Below are 17,107 nucleotides of genomic sequence, written 5' to 3' on the forward strand. Positions count from 1 at the left end.
AAGAGCAAAAGGCTTTGGAGAGGGGCCTGGGGCTGTGCGTGCTCCTCCACCAGCCTTGCCGTGGGGCTGGGGGTGCAGCAGCCCCTCTCCATTTAGGGGACAGCGGGGAGCTGTGCCCCCCATCCCTGTGGCCGGGGGGATTGCTGCGTGCCCAGCATGTGGGTTGGATGTGGAGGGGCTGAGGGAGGCAGGATCCAGCCCTGGGTGAGGGTGCTGCTGCTGCTGCTGCTGCTGTTCCTCCTGGCGTGCCGGGGCTGCGTGCGCTGGGCTGCTCCCAGCGCTGGCTCCTAGAGAGCAGCCACTAATGCGCACCAGGCGCTGCCGCCCACTGTCGTGGGGGGGCAGGAGAAAAGCAAAAAGGGGGCTTCTCACCCCTCTCCCCCCACCCAGGGTCTCCTGGCAGCGCCAAGACCCCAGTGCGCAAGGGGTCCGTGGTGGCCTTGGGGACCCTGGGCCAGGAGGAGGTGGCTGCCAGGCACCCCAGCTGCTTCCAAGGCATCTCTGAAGTGTTTCCACGTCCTCCTGAAGCATCTGGGGCCGAGACGTTGCCTAACCTCGAGGCGAGCTCCTCATCTCGTGTCAGGGCCGGGTAAGGCCATCGCTGCGGGGTCACTCGGTCACCTGCCCTCATCCCTGCACCTCTCTGGGGACCCCTTTGTGCCACGACCCCGCTCCACAGAAGGGTGATGCAGGTCCCTGGGTAGGCAGCGTTTAACCCCAGGGGGGTAAATTGCTCCCCTGGGGCTTTTGGGGTCTGTGGCCCCAAAATTGGGGGTGCCAAAGGGGCCGTGCTGGGCTCCTGCTGCTCCTCCTGGCTGCCACCATCCTGCACGTGCCTCAGTTTCCCCTCTGTTCAGCAGGCAGCGGGATGGGACCTGAGGGAAGAGCTGAGTGGATGGAGACCCCAGAGAGGAGGGGACGCGGTTCCCTGCAGGCAGGGGCTGTGCTGGGGGGACCCCTGGGGAGGGAGGGGGGTCCCGGACCCTTCCCCATGGATCCCAGCCCCCCAGTGCCGCAGCCAGGAGCTGATGTGTGCAGCAGCCCTTGGCCCCGCGCCCTGCCCCGCTGCCAAGAGCTAATAAGCGGCTGCTCGGCCCTGCAGGGAAAAAAAATTAAAAAAAAATAGAAAAAGGGGGTTTGGACTTCTCTCCCTCGGAGAAATGAGCCGGATGATTTAATCCTCGAGAAATGTGAGGTCTGACGAATTCTCTATCCCCTCCCTGCGCTTAAAGCAGCCACGAGAATAGCCCAGGAGCTGCGAGATGGGGGGAGGAAGGTGCTGGGGGGGTGCTGGGGGGGCTCAGTGGTCGCAGTGCAGAGCGAGGGGAGCTGGCAGCTGTGCTGTGGCCACCCTGGGGATGGGGACAGCCCTGCTGTCACCGATCTGTGACACTCAGTGGGGACAGGGTCCCCGCGCACCGCGATGCCAGGCTGGTCCCCATCACGCAGCCTCAGCCCCTCTCAGGGCTTTGGCTTTTATTTGGAGAGGGGCTGAGGCTCCCTGGGGGTGACCTGGCACTGAGTTTGTGGGGTCTCAGCCCCTCGGGGAAGCGCTGCTCCCTCCCCATGGGGTGAACAAGGGCAAGGGCAGCGGGCTTGGCACCGGGGCTGGGACAAACCTCGGGGCCGGGCTGGTGCGCGTGCTTGCGCCAGCCTCTCCGTGCCAAGGCTGCAAAAGGAACATAAATAAAAGCTTGGCACGGCTTGGGAAGTACTGCGGGCTGCGGAGAGGAAAAGGCAGCTAGCTGGGTGAGAGCAGAGCTCCTTCCTGCCTCAGTTTCCCCAGGTGATGAGGGATGCTGATCCCCTTCCTCCCTGCGTCCTTGTCTCAGACCCTGGCTTGGGCAGGACCAGCTCCTGGGGCTGTCCTCATCCAGGCTGGCTCGTCCCAAAGCATCACGTCCCAAAGCATCACTTCTCTTTGCATTCCTCCAGCTGGCTCCAGCAGGGGCTGCAGGACAGGGAGCCTGCCCCGAGGGTGAGAGGCTTGCAGGCGTTTTCCATTCCCTAACCCTTCCCTGGCTGCTGCAGCGCCTGTGCTCGGGCACCCAACTGCTGAGGACATTCTCCAGAGGAGATTTGCCCGCGGATTTAATGACCAAACCAGCAGCTGTGCTCAAAACAGAATTATTTCTTGTTTTTCCGCTCTTTATTTTTTTAAACACCTGGTTGGGGCAGAGGTCAGCTGGCTTTCTCGGCCGTGTTTCTCCCTCAGAAGCGAGGGCAGCTTGTTCTTTCCAGCCTGGCTCCATCTGTCTCCGTCTGAGCTGGTGAAGCGCAGTGTCCTGCTCTGTGGGGCTTCTGCTCCCTGCTCCGAGCATCGTGAGGTGCTCAGGGGTGGATGGCGAGGCCAGGATATGGTGGGGAGGAAGGGATTTGAAACGTGCATGGCTGTGAGGAAGGGATGCTGGTTGCCTCCTCCTCCTCCTCCTCTCACCCTCTTTCTCTTGTGTGCACCGGGGTCCCCGTGCTGGGGTGACCAAAGTGACCCAAGCGCCCTCCCCAGCTGAGCTCTGAGCTCCTTCATTCAAGGAGGGGGTTGAGCATCTTGCATGTGTCCCCCCCATACTCCTGGAGCGTTTTTGGGTGTCTGCAGATGTTTGCTGGAGGCAGAGCTGCGGGCACGGAGCAGGCGCGCTCTGCCCCTGCCCTGCGTGCAGCCGTGGGAGGGAGCACAGCGCGCAGCATCCCGGTGCTGGGAGGGCAGGATCCGTGCCTTACGGAGCAGCATACTTTTCCCCTTTGCTCACTTCCACCTCCAGAGCTTCGTTTGCAGCCAAATGTTTCTCCCGGGCTCACGAGGATGCTTTCCCAGCCCTCCTGCTCTCGCGTGACGGGGCTGCTGCGCACTCCCCCCTGCCGCAGGGATGCAGGACAGGAGCCTGTCCCTGGCTCACGGCGAGCCCGGGGACGTGGAATTTGCTCCTCCGGGTTGGTGGCCACTCGGTGCTGGTGGCAGCACCCCCTGCTTCCCATGGAGAGGCTGGGGGGCATGCTCGGAGCCCCGGGAGAGCTCCAGCTCCCTGGGAAAGCAGCTCAGCACCCTCATGCTGCGGTGCCAAACCACCAGTGATCTCTTCGGGGGGATGCCTGGGCTTCTATTGTCCCTTCTTGGTGGCCCCTTCTCATGACACTGGCACTGCCTGGGTCACCCACAGCAGCACCAGCGGTCAGGGTGGGTCGGAGGTGCTGGGGACGGAGGCACGGGGTGCTGGGCGAGGGCAGGCTGCTTTGACGTTGCGCATCAAGCACGCACTGATCCAACCCAGTGGCCACAGGGGCAGCTCGGATTTCCTGCCCTTTTTTATTTTTTTATTTTTTTTTCTTCCCTCCTTTCTGAAATTAATTTTTTGTTTAGCTCTCTGAGGGGATTTTTAAGAACTGGCTGTCAGAAGGAAATGCCGCGCCATAAATCATCCGTGTTTGTGCGGCACCGAGCACTGGGGAGGCTCGGCTTGGGATGGGGCGGTTGATGCCGTAATAACACAGGGAATAAACATCTTCCTCCGCCTGAAAAGCCACTTCAGGCTCTTATTTCTGAGGACCCCAGGCTGCAACGCAGGGAAGGCAGACCTGGTCTGGGGCCAGCCCTGTGCTTGGTGGTGTTTGAGAAGCCTCCAGTGCTGCAAAATTCCCCTTCTTGAAAGCCCTGGGGCTGGAGCCACCACCCACAGCCACTTATAACGGGCTTTTTTTGCCCCAGATTTGCTCACATCCCCACCCTTAGCCCTTCTGCTGCTCCTTGTTTGCTCCTGTGGGGTGGCTGCAGGGGATTCACAGCCAGGTTGGTGGAAGGGGTCGGGTGCCGAAGCCTCGCCGCACCCAAGGGGCCGGTGGGCACAGCCTTGGGGCTCCTGCAGCCCCCTTCCCTTCCCATTTACCCTCTCGACGGCCGGCCCTTGTGCTCCCTGTGGTCGAGACAAACCATCCTCGTGGTCCTGGCTCTGCCTGCTGCTGCTTTCATGCTCAGACATTTCCTCCCCTACCTCCGCCAGACCAGAGCGGTATTTCTGCAGCAAACCTCTGCGGAGGGAACGGGGCTGGCCGGGAAGAGGGGACGAGCCAAGGGGAGGTGGCACCAGGGGGCTGGGGATGGCTGGGATGCTGCATTTGGACCTGGCATCTCCCAGAGCCAAAAAAAAAACACGAGAGCAAGGGTATTTCACCAGGCCCCCTCCAGCATCCCCTTCGTTTGCTGTTTTTTTCTGCAGACGTGCAACGAAGCGAGCGTGTGATGGGCCGGAGGCTGCAGCCTGCTGCTGCTGCTGCTGCTGCTTACAAACTAAACAGGGCGCCTTTGAAGGTGGATTCGAGACTTGGACACCGAGAGGAATTCCTGCAGGAAGAAAATTCAACAAACAAAGTCGCTTGGCCGAGGGAAAAATTTGTACTCACCAGATTTTCGAAAGGTTTTTCGGGCTTCCCAGCAATGGGAGCTGTGTTAGCAGCTTCACAGCCCTTTACAGCACGGTGGGTAAAGTCTGGAACGTGAAATGTTTCCATGCCTGGCTTTGCAGCAAGGCCTTTGTGCAAGCAACTGCCCCACTTGGTGCCTCAGTTTCCCCTGTGCAACCCTCAGTGCCCAGCTGAGTACCTATTAGGTAGCAGGGGGGAAAAAAGCCACGAAACACAGCCCACGTTCAGCTGGAGTTGGGGACTTCTGCCTATTTTTAGAGCCAATAGTGTAAATCTCCAGGCTGAAAAAGAGCGTATTATTTTCCTATTGATTCTGAGCCTTTTCCAGCTGGCAAACACGTGTCTCCACCAGGACCCTTTGTTTAAACAACTCGGAGTCCCAACGTGGTTCCTCTTTGTCCCTTTTCTGCCTTGCCCTCCTGCTACCTGCTGGCTTTTAGGCATCTGGGTGCCCCAGCTCGCTCCTGGGAGCTGGGCACCAGCAAGACCCCAGTTTTGGGGCAAGGGAGAAGCCACCGTGCTGGAAATGAATATACAGAAGGGGTGCAGGGAGCGCAGGGCAAGACGGGGGAGTCCGGCCGCTGGGACCTTTTTTTGGGGCTGTGATTTGGGCCGTTTGAAGCTGCTGCTGGTGGCCACCATCAGCAGAGTGTGGGAACACAGGATCAGCCCCTCCTGGGGGGCTGCCAGCCTCCGGAGGGGTTTGGGCTGGGTTTTCCATGAGCAGTTCAGGTTTCCCAGCCCCTCCTGTGATTTGGCTTGGCTGGAAAGGGGGGTGGGACATGGGGAGGGCAAAGAGCCCCTGCCCTCCGAAATCTGCCCGAGGGGTGTTCGGGACGGGGATGCCCATGGCCTGTGGGGTCCCCTGCTCAGCCCTGGGCTGTCCCATAGGGCTGTGACTGAGCACCAGATCCCAGCCTGCCTGGGAGCCCCTGGGAGCAGAATTGGCCCCCTGAGCTCCACGAGCCCCCGCAGACCCCACAGTGGGGTCCCTCGGCCACCTCCCCTCCGTGCAGAGCAGTTTTCCAGCCCAGGACCTGGCTGAAGCTGAAGGTAAAACCCAGCAGCCCCACACCACTGCAGCTCCGTTCTCTCCCCGTTATTACTCATCGGGATTTAAATCAAAGCCATCCCCAGCCGGCAGTGAATGAAACCCACATCGCGTCGCAGGGCGCCGTCTGCCAGGCAGGAACAGAGACCCCAGCACGGGGCTGAGCGGGGTGGGGGGCAGCTGGATGTCCCCACGCCGTGCCACCCACCCACGGGGGACATCGCGGGGAGCCCCGCGGCACGCGCCGAGCCCCGGCTCGCGAGGCAGACGCGTGGCTGGAAAACACCGTCCCGGGCGCACACGCTCCCGGAGCAGGGGCCGCGGCGAGGGAAGGGCTTACTCCAATTATTAATTAGCTTTGTTTTTAAACACGGGCCCCGAGCAGCCTCCGCAGCAGAAGGAATTGTTATTAAACGCCAGCCCTCCGGCAGGCAGGCAGGCCATGTGCGCGCGGCGGAGCCCGCAGGCAGCGCTTTGGCTGCCAGATAAAGACGTTTTTGTTGTCATCTCGCCTCCGTCCCAGCCCTCCGCCTCCCGCGCTCCCACCCACCCTCGGCCAGCGGCTCCCAGGAACAAAACCCCTGCGCGCCGCGCTCGGCCAACGCTCGCTCGTGGCGGAGCCGCGGTGCCGAGAGGAGGAGGAGGAGGAGGAGGAGGAGGGAGACAGCCAGAGAGAAATTGTCTTGGGGATTAATAAGAGGCAGGAGGAGGGAGAGGTGCATGCAGGTAAGCTGTGGGCAGGTGCTTTCCCCCCCGAGGCTCTTCTCGCCTTGCCTTGATCCAGCCTGGATGCTGCACTGGTCCACGATGCTCCTGCCCTCTCTGGCCTCTCTCACACGCACGGCGGCGTTTGCTGGTCCTTTTCTCTCTCCTCTCTTGGGTTTTCTGTTCTTCAGCAGCTGGAGTCTTTTGTTTCCTTCCCCTTTTCCCGTTTATTTTGCAGGAGTTTTGCTCAGCGTGGGGCAAAGGCTGGGGGTGGAGGGGGCTGAGAGCCAGAAGAAAGTCCCGTGCGCGGCGGCACTGGGGCTGCTGCCAGGCGGATTCAGACCCCCCGGTCCCCCCCTGGTCCCCCCCTGCTCCGACCCACGCTCCCAACCACACACGGGCTCGGCTCTGGCTCTCCAGCCTGGTGGGCGAGCTGGGGGGGGGTCAGGAGGAGGCTGCACAACCCGAGTCGTGCCCGGGGCAATCCCCCGCCTGGGAAAGCAGCAGGAAAAGCGTGCGAGGAGAGGGCGAGAGGCTGGGAGGAGAGCGCACGCCTGCGGAGCTGGGGCTGCTCCCGGCGCTTCGTGCACCGCGGGCAGCGGGGTGCTGAGCTCCTGCTTTCCAGAGGGGGCTGCATGGGAAGGGGGCAGGGGGCTGCCGAGGGTCCCGAGCGGTGAGCCGGGTGGCACGGTGCAGCCACACGACTTCTGGGAGCCCCAGGGGCGATGTCCAGCGAGGGTTTTCTGAGTTTCAGCGGCGGAGCCCTGCGCCCCCACCCAAAAGGCAGAGCCCGGATCCCATTCCCGGAGCACGTAGCGCCCGCTTTGCCACCCCGCACAGCCCCCCCACAGCCCCGCAGGGCTGGGAGCCGGCTCTTTGTGCCTGCTCCAGCAGAGGCAGGAGACGAGGGAGGAGGCAGCGGGGCAGCGACGTTCCCTCAAGTCCCGGGGAAATGTTTCGGTGCACAGACAGGACTCATTTTTCTCCCTTCCCCTCCCGTTTGAGAGCTGCGTGCTTTTAGGAAAAAAGCATCCCCAGGGCGCAAAGCAAAAAAAAAAAAAATAAAAAATTCATCCTCTTGGCAGCCGGAGGCGAAGCACGCAGCACATGAAGGCTTGGAAACTTTCCTAGGAGCCTGCGATCGTGGGGCCTGCCTTATGTGGTGCTCGGCATCCCGCGAGCCGTGGTGCTGCCCTGGGGAAGGAGCCGCTCCTGGACCAGCCCAGCACCGAGCAGGATGGAGCCAGGGCGGCGTGCTGGGGGTCCCTGCCTGCCGGCGGGGCGAGGGGCTGAGTGCTTCCACCTGGGAAGGGATAAAAGCACAGCTAGGGGAGGTTTTCTCCGCCTTGGGAAGGGGCTGGAGGGGAGGGATGAGGCAGAAGGAGCTGATAAAGCATCGGCGAGCGGTTCCCAACTTGTAGGGAAAGCAGAGCTGGAGGGGCTGGCACGAGGTATCTGCTGGGAGGGGAGCAGGGGGGGCGTGGGGCAGGCTTGAGGCTGAGCTGTGAGTGATTTGGGAGTGTTTCCCGCTGTGATTTGTTTCCGTGGGTGCTCGGCTGCTGGCCCCGTGTGTGGCAAGGGGTCTGCGGGTGGGCTGAGCCCGAGGCAGCCCTGGGAAGGGCTACAGGGACACGGGGTGTGAGAGGAGGAGGAGGAGGAGGAGGAACTGCTGGCAGGGGAAGGCAGCAGAGATGCTCACTGCCTTCCCACGGGCCCTCCAGCCGGGAGGGGGTCGCAGCGAACGTGGCGAGCCTTTTGCAACGAGTCTGGTGGCTGCAGCACGGCGAGGAAACGCCGCTGGCACGCAGAGGGACGCGGGGACCAGGCGGCATCTCGCAGCCCTCGAGACGAGCCCAGAAATGTTCCTCGTGAGTGTGTCTGAGCCGCTTTCCAGCGGGGCTGCAGCAGGTCCCCTGGGACCCCCGTGTCCTACAGAGGCGGCCCTGGGCTGCGTGCCGCCTCCGCTCCCGGCCAGGCAGCCAGCCCTCAGCTGGGAAAGTGCTGGGAAAGGGCGAGAGGAGTGGCTCCTTGCATCAGTGCTCCCCAGGGTGCCCCGGGGACGTGCGGGTGTCTGCCCTCCCCTCCGAGGACAGGCTTGCAGCGTGGTTAGCCTTTTTGCAGCATTCCCAGCAGTGCTGGATAAAGGACTCCCTGTTTCGGTTCCAGCTGAGCAGACCCAGGCTCTTGCAGAGAGCCTAATGGGCTGCTACGGCAGCTGGAGGAGGAGGGAGGCCGACAGGGGAGCTTTGCTGGCTCCTTTGGGTTATTTTTAGATTGCTTTCCTTCTTCTGCCTTAGCGTGCAGGTTCCCAGCGAGGCTGGGGGCGTTTTCCAGCCCGTAGGGGCAGAGGTGAGATGCGGGCTGGAGGCAGCAGTGGGAGAGCTGTGAAGGGAGCAGGGCTGCAGGCAACGGGCTAGGAGGAATCCCTGGTCCAGCCACTGAGGTTTTGCCTTTGCCTCCCCAAATCCAAAGGCTCCCTTTATCCCCCCGTGGCACCTTTACAGGAGCAGGGGGCCCGGATCCATCAGGGACAGCTGCCCAGAGCCAGCTGCCACCCTCAGCATCCCAAATGGCTGCAGGAGGAGGTGGGGAGGGCAGGGGACACCCAAGGGAGAGCAGCTGTGACTTCTGCCTGGGGCAAACCCCCCGAGGACCTTTGCAAAGCTCCCTCTGCCCCCAGCAGCTGGGATTTTCGCACCCGGCGCTGCTCGGGGTTGGTGAGATGCAGCGCAGATAAACTGGTGGGAAAGCAAACACCAGCGGCACTCGGGGCTGGAATTTCCAGCTGTTGTGCTGCGTTTTTTGGTCAATTGTTACGGGGTGAGCGAGCGTGCAGCTGCCTCTCCCAGGAAAATCCAGGCTGGCATCTGCTGGGTGCTGTGCTCTTGCACCTGGGCCAAGCCGCTCAGCCCAGGCGGTGCCTGAGCAGATTTTGCTCAAGAATCGAGCCTTTTCCTCACACCAGGCAGTTGGTTTGCTGGCTGCATTCGTAGCTTCGTGATTTAACTTTGTTCCAGCTGCAGGGATTCCTCGGGGTACCCGGGATTTGAGCTGTCGGGGACCGGTGGGAAAGGTGGAGGGGAGGCGTTTGCAGAGCAGGCGCCGTGCCGCGGGGTCGGCGGCCAGTGCTCGTGCAGGATCAGGGCGTGGGACCCAGAAATCCGCTTCTTGCGTTCACGCCAGCACATTCAACTGTGTGAAAGTCGGCGGAGAACAGGCTGCCAACGCTGCCGTGTCCAGGGAGAGCCGGCTCTGAGCCTTCCAGCGTGCCGGAGGGGACCGTAAAGCTTGCGACTGCCTCTGGCTCCTCGCTTGTGGCTTTGTGGGGTGCAGCCGGTGGGGACAGGCAGCACAAGGGGCCGCGGTGGAGCTGGCAGCTTGGTGTCCTGCCCGGCCACCCTGGGCAGGCTGTGGTCCCACGGGCTGTGGTCCCGTCCCCGTAGGGACGTGGCAGCGGGGTGCAGGCGGCGCAGTGGCTGTGAGGGGCTGTGTCTGCCTCTGCCTGCTGACACCTCCCTCCCGTGCCAACAAAGGGCACGTGGTGCCGCCGTTTGAATTTCTGGCTCCCTGACTATCCCTGCTATAAGCTGAGCCCCGTGACGTCCGCAGCACTGAAACCTCACGCGGAGAGGATGGCACGGGGGTGTCCGTGCGCGTGTGCCGGGTGGCTTCTGAAAGGGTCGAGAGCTGAGCCAGCTCCTGAGCCCGATGGGGTGACGCCGCTGCCTCGTCCCCCACCCTTGGGGTGACATTGTTCTGCACGGAGCCGAGCTCTGCAGGAGGAGGGAGCCAAAATCCTGGACCGTGGCGAGTGCTGGCTGGAATTTCGCATCCCAGCTGCCTCCTCCCTCCGCAACCAGCCAAACGCAGACCTCAGCCCCCCTCTCCCCTCCCCAGCTCCCCTGGGCTTTGTGGGTGTGAAAATCCAGGTCTGAGTTTCGGAGCTGATGCAAAATCCTATGGAAATAATCTGGGATGAAGTGGGGGGGGAGAGGGCGTGCAGGGAGGGGAGCGGGGATGCTGTGGGGGCCAGGGAGGGGCCCACGTGCGGCGAATTTCGTCTGTTCTCTGCAGCCTGCTGCTGAAGCTGTGCTCTGACAACACGGGAGCACGCACGTACATCCCCAAAGGGGACTGACTGCAGTACTGCTGAGCTGAATATCTGGCAGGGCTCGAGCCCCGTTGCTCTTTTTCCCCCCCCCTCCTCCCCTCTCCTTCCCGTTCCTCCCTTCCCCCAGCGAGATGCCAGAGCTCTGATTGAAAACAGCAGGCATGGGAGGCTTGTAGGGTTAAACAGAGCCAGATGGGAGCCGAGCGAGACAAAAAGGAAAGCACGAGGCTGGGCCTGGGGGGTGGGGGGGTGAGAACAGGCTCTTTTCATGGAGAGAGTCAATGCCGTTGAGCCCCAGGAATGCGTGGGATCGCTTCAAAGGCAGCGGGGCTGGCGCGGCCCCAGGGGCTGGGAGCAGCACCCTCCGAGGGTCCCTGCGGGCTCCGCGGGTGGGATGCGGGTCCTGGTGGGAGGCTGCGATGGAAATGGGGTTGCTGTACCGGGGGGTACCTGGGAAGGCATTTCTGCGCCAGGGAAAAGCAGCAGGAGGAGGCTTGGGGGTGGGTGCAGCCCGAGGCAGTCTGATTTTTTAGCTCCAGCATCACCCAAAGCTGGTGCCCCACGCTGCCATCCATCCCAGCTGCGTCGGCTCCTGCAGCAGCCACTCTGTGAGCCCGGGAGATCCGTCCTCCTCCTGGGCTCCTCTTCCTCCCTGTCTCACCTCACTCTCTTCTCCTTCCCACCCTGGCTCTGCTGAGCTCCTCCATCTGCCTCGCCGTGCATCCAGCTCAGCTCCGCTCCCGCTGGGGTGCCAAACGCGGCTGGGAAAAGCCTGGTGAACACCCCCGGGGATCTGCTGCCTGCCCAAAAAGCACGGAGCCTGGCCTGCTCCAGCTGGTCCGGGGAGCATCCAAAGCACCTTCTGCACAGGGCTTTCTGGGGAGCTCGTGTGCAAGGCGCTGGGTTCCTCCATCCTCCAAGCTGCCAGCTGGAGAGCAACCAGCAGGAGCCTTGCAGGGAAGGTTGCTGCAGCTCCAGGCAGCAGCAGGGAGGGCAGGGATGGGAAAGGAAGCCTCCCCGGGCTTGGTGACAACGCCAAAAATAAAGATGTGGTCAAGAGGGGGAGAGGTGGTGCGTGTGATGGGCCGGTGTCCAGGAGGGGCTCCCTGGAGACCTTGCCCGATCCCTCCAGATCTCCCTTTTTTGTTGGGACTCCCCCTAAATTACCAGCCTGGCACCCTGCAGTGGGACTGGAGGTGATGGATCATTTATTTGGGCAGCACGGGGAGCTGTCTAGCCAAACACCTTTGGTATGGCCCATGTGCAATCTTGCAAATGTCCCTTCTATCACGCAGCCTTGGAAATGTGCCACCCTGCCTTAAAGCCTGGTCCCTGAAGCACAACCCTATCCATCTTCACTGCTCTGCTAACTGCTGCTGGCCTTCCGACACTGTTGCTCAGCCAATTTGTTGCTGAATCATTGATTTTTTGGCTCGAGAGCAAAATTAACCCTAATCCATCAAGGCCTCTGAAGGGGCAATCCATCCTCCTGGGAGAGGACGCAGCCTGCCCATCGCTGGGGACATCTGCCCATGGAAGCTGAAGGGATACTGCGGCTCAGAGCAGGAAAATGTCCCCTCCTGGTCCATCATTGTCCCACTTCCCACTGGCCAAGGGATTTCTACTCTCTATTTTTCTTTTCCTGACCCCTTGTCTTGTCCTTTGCCAGATTTATCACCCAATTTCCTTGCAGTTTTAGGACCCTCGTGCAGCTCGATGCTGCAGGAGTGGAATTATCCCCGAACTCCTTTCTGTGGCTTGTGTGTAGGTGACTCTTCCCCCAATCCATGGGCTGTTCCTTAAAAAGTCAAACAAAAATTTAAAAATCCAACACTCAAAAAAAAAAAAAAAAAAAAACACATCACCACCAAATGAGACTGGAAAAAAGGCAACCCCCCCACAATGGCATAAAGCTGAGCCAGGGAGGGGGGATCTCAGTGACTCACGCTCGGGAGAGGGCTTGGAAGTAAAGATAACTTCCAAGGGGAAGGAGAGAAAATAGCAGGCTGCTGGCAGAGACGTGGGGTAAGCTCCCGCTGGCGGAGCGAGCGGCGACGGGAGGCGATGCGGTGCCTAAATCGGGCGCTTCCTAACCCACCTCTCGTTGCCTCCCTCAGGCAAACATCTGGACCATGAGGGTGGCCTTCGGATTGCTTCTCCCACTCGTTCTCGTGCTGATCTCGGAGGTGAGCGGGCAGCGGAGGAAGCCCCCCCGGAAACCCACCCGCCCGCCTCCCGAGCCCATCGAGCCCGAGGAGCCCGTCGAGCCCACCGAGCTGCCCCCGCCCCTGCCTCCCGGTCCCCCCTCCGTCTTCCCCGACTGTCCCCGGGAATGCTACTGCCCCCCGGACTTCCCCTCTGCCCTGTACTGTGACAGCCGCAACCTGCGGAAGGTGCCCATCATCCCGCCCCGCATCCACTACCTCTACCTCCAGAACAACTTCATCGACGACCTCCCGGAGGAGTCCTTCAGGAACGCCACGGGGCTGAAATGGGTCAACCTGGACAACAATCGCATCCGCAAGGTGGACAGGAGGGTCCTGGAGAAGCTGGAAAACCTCATCTTCCTCTACATGGAGAAGAACCAGCTGAAGGAGGTGCCCGCCTTCCTGCCGCCCAACCTGGAGCAGCTGAGGCTGAGCAGGAACCAGATCTCCAAGATCCCTGCCGGGGTCTTCAACAAGCTGGAGAACCTGGTGCTCCTGGACCTGCACCACAACAAGCTCAGTGACGGGGTCTTCAACAAAAACACCTTCAAGGGACTCAAGAACCTCATGCAACTCAACCTCGCCCACAACATCCTGAGGAAAATGCCCCCCGGCGTGCCCAACGCCATCCACCAGCTCTTCCTGGACAGGAACAACATCGAGGACATCCCCAGCGACTACTTCAAGGAGTTTCCCAACCTGGCCTTCATCCGGCTCAACTACAACCAGATCTCCGACAAGGGGCTCCCCAAGAACTCCTTCAACCTCACCAACCTGCTGGTGCTGCACCTGGCCCACAACAAGCTCACCAACGTCCCTTTCATCAGCTCCAAGCTGGAGCACCTCTACCTGAACAACAACTCCATCGAAAGTGAGTCCCGTCGGCACGTCGGGAGGCCGGGGAGAGGCTCAGGGAGAGGACAGGCTCGGGGATGGGAAGCGTTTTGTTTAAAAAAAGATGGTTTTTAACCCAGTAGGATGTGATCTTTTCAAAGGGGGATGCAAAAATGAGATGAGCTGGGGATTTTCTGCAGGGAAACAGGGCCCTGCAGAGGATGGATTTGCGGGTGGGGAAGGATGACCCAATAATTTGGGTGCTAGTAGAGGACCAAGGCTAAATCCCCCTTGCTGCTTCAGGGCTCTTCTCATTCATAGCCATGGGCAGCTCTTCCTGGGGGCTACCTGCCATCTAGATAGTCACTTCCCCAGCAAGGCTCAGAAATAGGGATATTTAAAAAGGAGAGGCTGTGCACATATTTTAAGAACAGATGCCAAACACGCAGTCAAGATGGTTAGAAATAACCCAGCTTAGCTCCCGAGCTGAGCCTCGCAGAGGAAGGAACAGGGAGAACAGGGCTGCGATGGAGGTTGGCTTGGCAAGCCGAGCGGGGCAGCTTCGCACCGTTCCAGGCAAAGCACAGCAACTTCACGGGAGAGGTGCTGGCCTGTGAAACGTCTGAACCCAGCCAGCACATTAGAAAAGAAGACGGAGCCCCGTTCCTGGTCACCCCAGATGTTTCTGCGTTTAGAGGGCCAGCAGTCTGCTGTCCCTGCTGTCGGCAGGGGAGCAGGAATGCGGCGCTCCTGCCAGGAGCCCTCCACGTGCTTCGAGGAAAGCGAGCTGGGCTCTCGTACATCTGGTTGTGGTGGATTTATGGGGCCTGCATGGGGCATCGCCACTTTTTTTTTGGGGAAGCAGACACCCTGCAGGATGCTGGTCCCAGCCTGCGGTGTGACACGAGCACTTTGACGTCTGGTGGTCGGTTCCCAGGGATGAGGAACACTGATAAGTGCCTGGTTTTTGGTTAAGCAACTCCAAACTGCCTCAAAGGGGAAGGTGGAGTGAAGGTGGGTGCTGCTGCTGGCTCAGAGCAGTCGTCTGGGTACCAGGTCCTGCTGGGGCTGCCCATGGAGAGATGCCTGCGTGGTCGTGCACCTCATGTTCCATCTTTTTCTATTTTTTTTTACCCAGCTTTTATAAGACTTCAGTCCCTGGGGTTGGGTAATGACATAAGAATCCTCATTTTCTTTTCTTTTCAATATTTTTTTTATTTCCTATAATGCAGGCCCTTGGGTGGGGAGAAATGTATGGAAATCCAGAAGCAGGCAGTGCACCGGATCAGTGGTTATTAATGTTATCTCCAGCGTAACGGTGCTGCAGCAGGTTTTAGGGGGGGCTTCTTGAAGGCTTGGCACTGGCTAGGCAGGTTTCACGTTGTGGTGATCCCTTTTCTCTCCCAGATGGCTCCGTATTGCTCACCTTGCTTTGGCTGAGCATCACCTCCTTCATTTCCCAACAAAAGCAAGATTTTCCTCTTACCGGGACCCTGGGGCTGCCCCTGCTTTCTGGGAGAGGCTGGGGATCCCCCCCCTCGGTAGCAAAGCAACCCCGTTTTGGGGGTGACCCCAGGAAGATGGGGGCAGCTGAGAAGGGAAAGGGTTCTCTAGCATCCCTCCCCACCTCCCCTAACCCTCAGCCTGCTTTTCCTTCTCTCCCCGCAGAAATCAACGGGACGCAGATCTGCCCCACCTCGCTGATGTCCATCCAGGACTTCTCCCCCTCCGACCTGGACAGCGTGCCCCGGCTCCGGTACCTGCGGCTGGACGGGAACCTGCTGAAGCCCCCCATCCCCTTGGATCTGATGATGTGTTTCCGCCTCCTGCAGTCCGTGGTTTTCTAGCCCCGCGCGCCTCTCCCAGGACTTGGCTTTGCACAGAGACTCGACCCCGCCGTCGGCGTTTGACACTCGGGACCCCCTTTGCCTCCCTCTCCCCCTTGCTCACACCCTGCCTCTCCGTCCCTCTCGTGTCCCCACTTTTCCTTGCCTGCAGTGGCTGTGGGCTCGTGTGGCTTCTGCCTCCTTGGGGAGCGTTGGCTGCAGGATGGCACCGTGCCGCAGAGGCTGTCCCAGCTCCCAGCATCAGCCCTGCCTCGCCTGCCCGGACCCTGGCCAGCTCTGGAGCTGGCTCTGTCTCCCCCCTTGACCTGGCCGAGGTTTGGGAGGTCCCAGCTTGGTCCCAAAGCATCTCCTGATGGAGCTGAGGTGATAGGATAGGAGTGAGCTGAGCAGCAGGGCAGCTAGCACAGTGCCCCAGGGTGGAGCTCTTTCAGCTCAGAGGCAGCCCCAGCCTGTACAAACACCAAACCCCCAAAATCCTAAAATCCAGCCGGCTGCATCCCGGTTCTTGGCACCTCAGCGTGCACCAGAGCCGGGCACAGCCCCTCTTTAGGAAGCCCGGGGGGCTGCGTGCCCACGGGACCACCTCCCATCACACCGGGTGCTCCTGTGGCCACCTCCACCCGTGGATCCCTAGGGAAAAAATAATTCAAAAAATAATAAAAAATAAATAAACCCAGAAACCAAAGCGTGATGGAGCAGGGCTGCCCGGGCAGGGTGGTGCCAGGTCCCCGCCGAGGTCCCCTCGTCCCCCGGCCGGTTCGGGGAGCGGGGACCGGGGCTGGCACCGCCGGGCAGGGCCGGCAACGACACCTCGTGGCCGGAGCCACGTCCCAGGACCGGGCCGAGGCAGCCTCGAGTTTTTGGGGAGGCTCCAGCCTCCGCTCTGCCTCGCTCCGGGGCTCTCCGGTTCCTGGGACCGGTGGAAATTTGGCAGGAGGCGATGCGCAAGTGGGCGGCCCCCGCGCTCCTGCTCCCTGCGGGGTTTATTTGGTGAGACCGGCCCCCTTCCTGCATCCTCCCCCTTCCCAAATTTCAGCCCCCGCCTCCTGCCACCCCCCCGGGGCTGGGTGACCCCCTCGCCATCCCCGCTCCTCTCTCACGACCCCTCTCCTCCCCGCGCCCCCCTCGCTTTCTCCAGCCGAACCACGCGCGTCTGGTTTTGCCTTGTGGGTTGGGTGATATTTTTTTTTTGTTTGCTCGTGTTTTTGTTGTTGTTGTGTTTGAAAAAGGAAAGGGAAGGAAAAGGGAAGAATTATTCCTTGGGAAAAGCCGTTTTTTCTCCCCTCCCCTCCCCGTTTCCACATGTATCGCTTCCCTCTTGGATAGCCATACCTGCATATATAGGGTGTCCGGGTTTAGAGGGGTTATTCTCCATTTTTCTTCTTCCCGATTCTCAGGATTTAGATTTAAGGCCGAGCATCAGAGGGGAAAAAAAAAAAAAATCATCGAAATAAGCAGTAAAGCAATAAACCAAAGAAACCAGCCATTACCTCCTTGGTGTTCAGCCACCAAAAATGACCCTTCCCTGGGGTGGGCACGGACGGGCACCATGCCCCACTCCCCAGGAAGGGGATGGGGACGGGGATGTTCCTGCAGGGAGCCCCCTCCCCAAATGCCCTGCATGCACCAGAGCTGGGCTGCAGCCAGCGCTGGAAGGATCGTTGAACCCCTGTGCTAATTTGAGCTGGTTGCGTTGTTTTGCTTTTAAAGAATAAAAGTCTCTTCTCCGACTCTTCCTCCAGTGGGCTTTGTTGGGTTCGACAGGTTTCAACCTTAAACCCGGAGACCCTATGTATATATTTATATATAATGTGTATATATACTGGTAGACTGTACAGATATATCTAGAGACATATGTGGTTCTCGAGTGACTTCAACTTAATGGTATTTTCACTCCTACTCCCCGCAGCAGTGAAAATAAAGTGATTCACAAGGG

The 17,107-nt window shown here is 60.5% G+C and overlaps 1 protein-coding gene across 1 annotated transcript; it reads left to right on the forward strand.

Annotated features, from left to right (window-relative positions):
- Positions 1–6,037: 6,037 nt before the first annotated feature.
- Positions 6,038–17,107, forward strand: PRELP (proline and arginine rich end leucine rich repeat protein). The gene is made up of 3 exons (XM_082778309.1): positions 6,038–6,193; positions 12,401–13,361; positions 14,993–17,107. The coding sequence occupies exons 1-3, from the start codon at positions 6,188–6,190 to the stop codon at positions 15,169–15,171; spliced, it is 1,146 nt and encodes a 381-aa protein (XP_082634435.1). The 5' UTR covers positions 6,038–6,187; the 3' UTR covers positions 15,172–17,107.

This window comes from Aythya marila (assembly GCF_965140915.1).
Source record: "Aythya marila genome assembly, chromosome: 24".
NCBI classification, from domain to species: Eukaryota; Metazoa; Chordata; class Aves; order Anseriformes; family Anatidae; genus Aythya; species Aythya marila.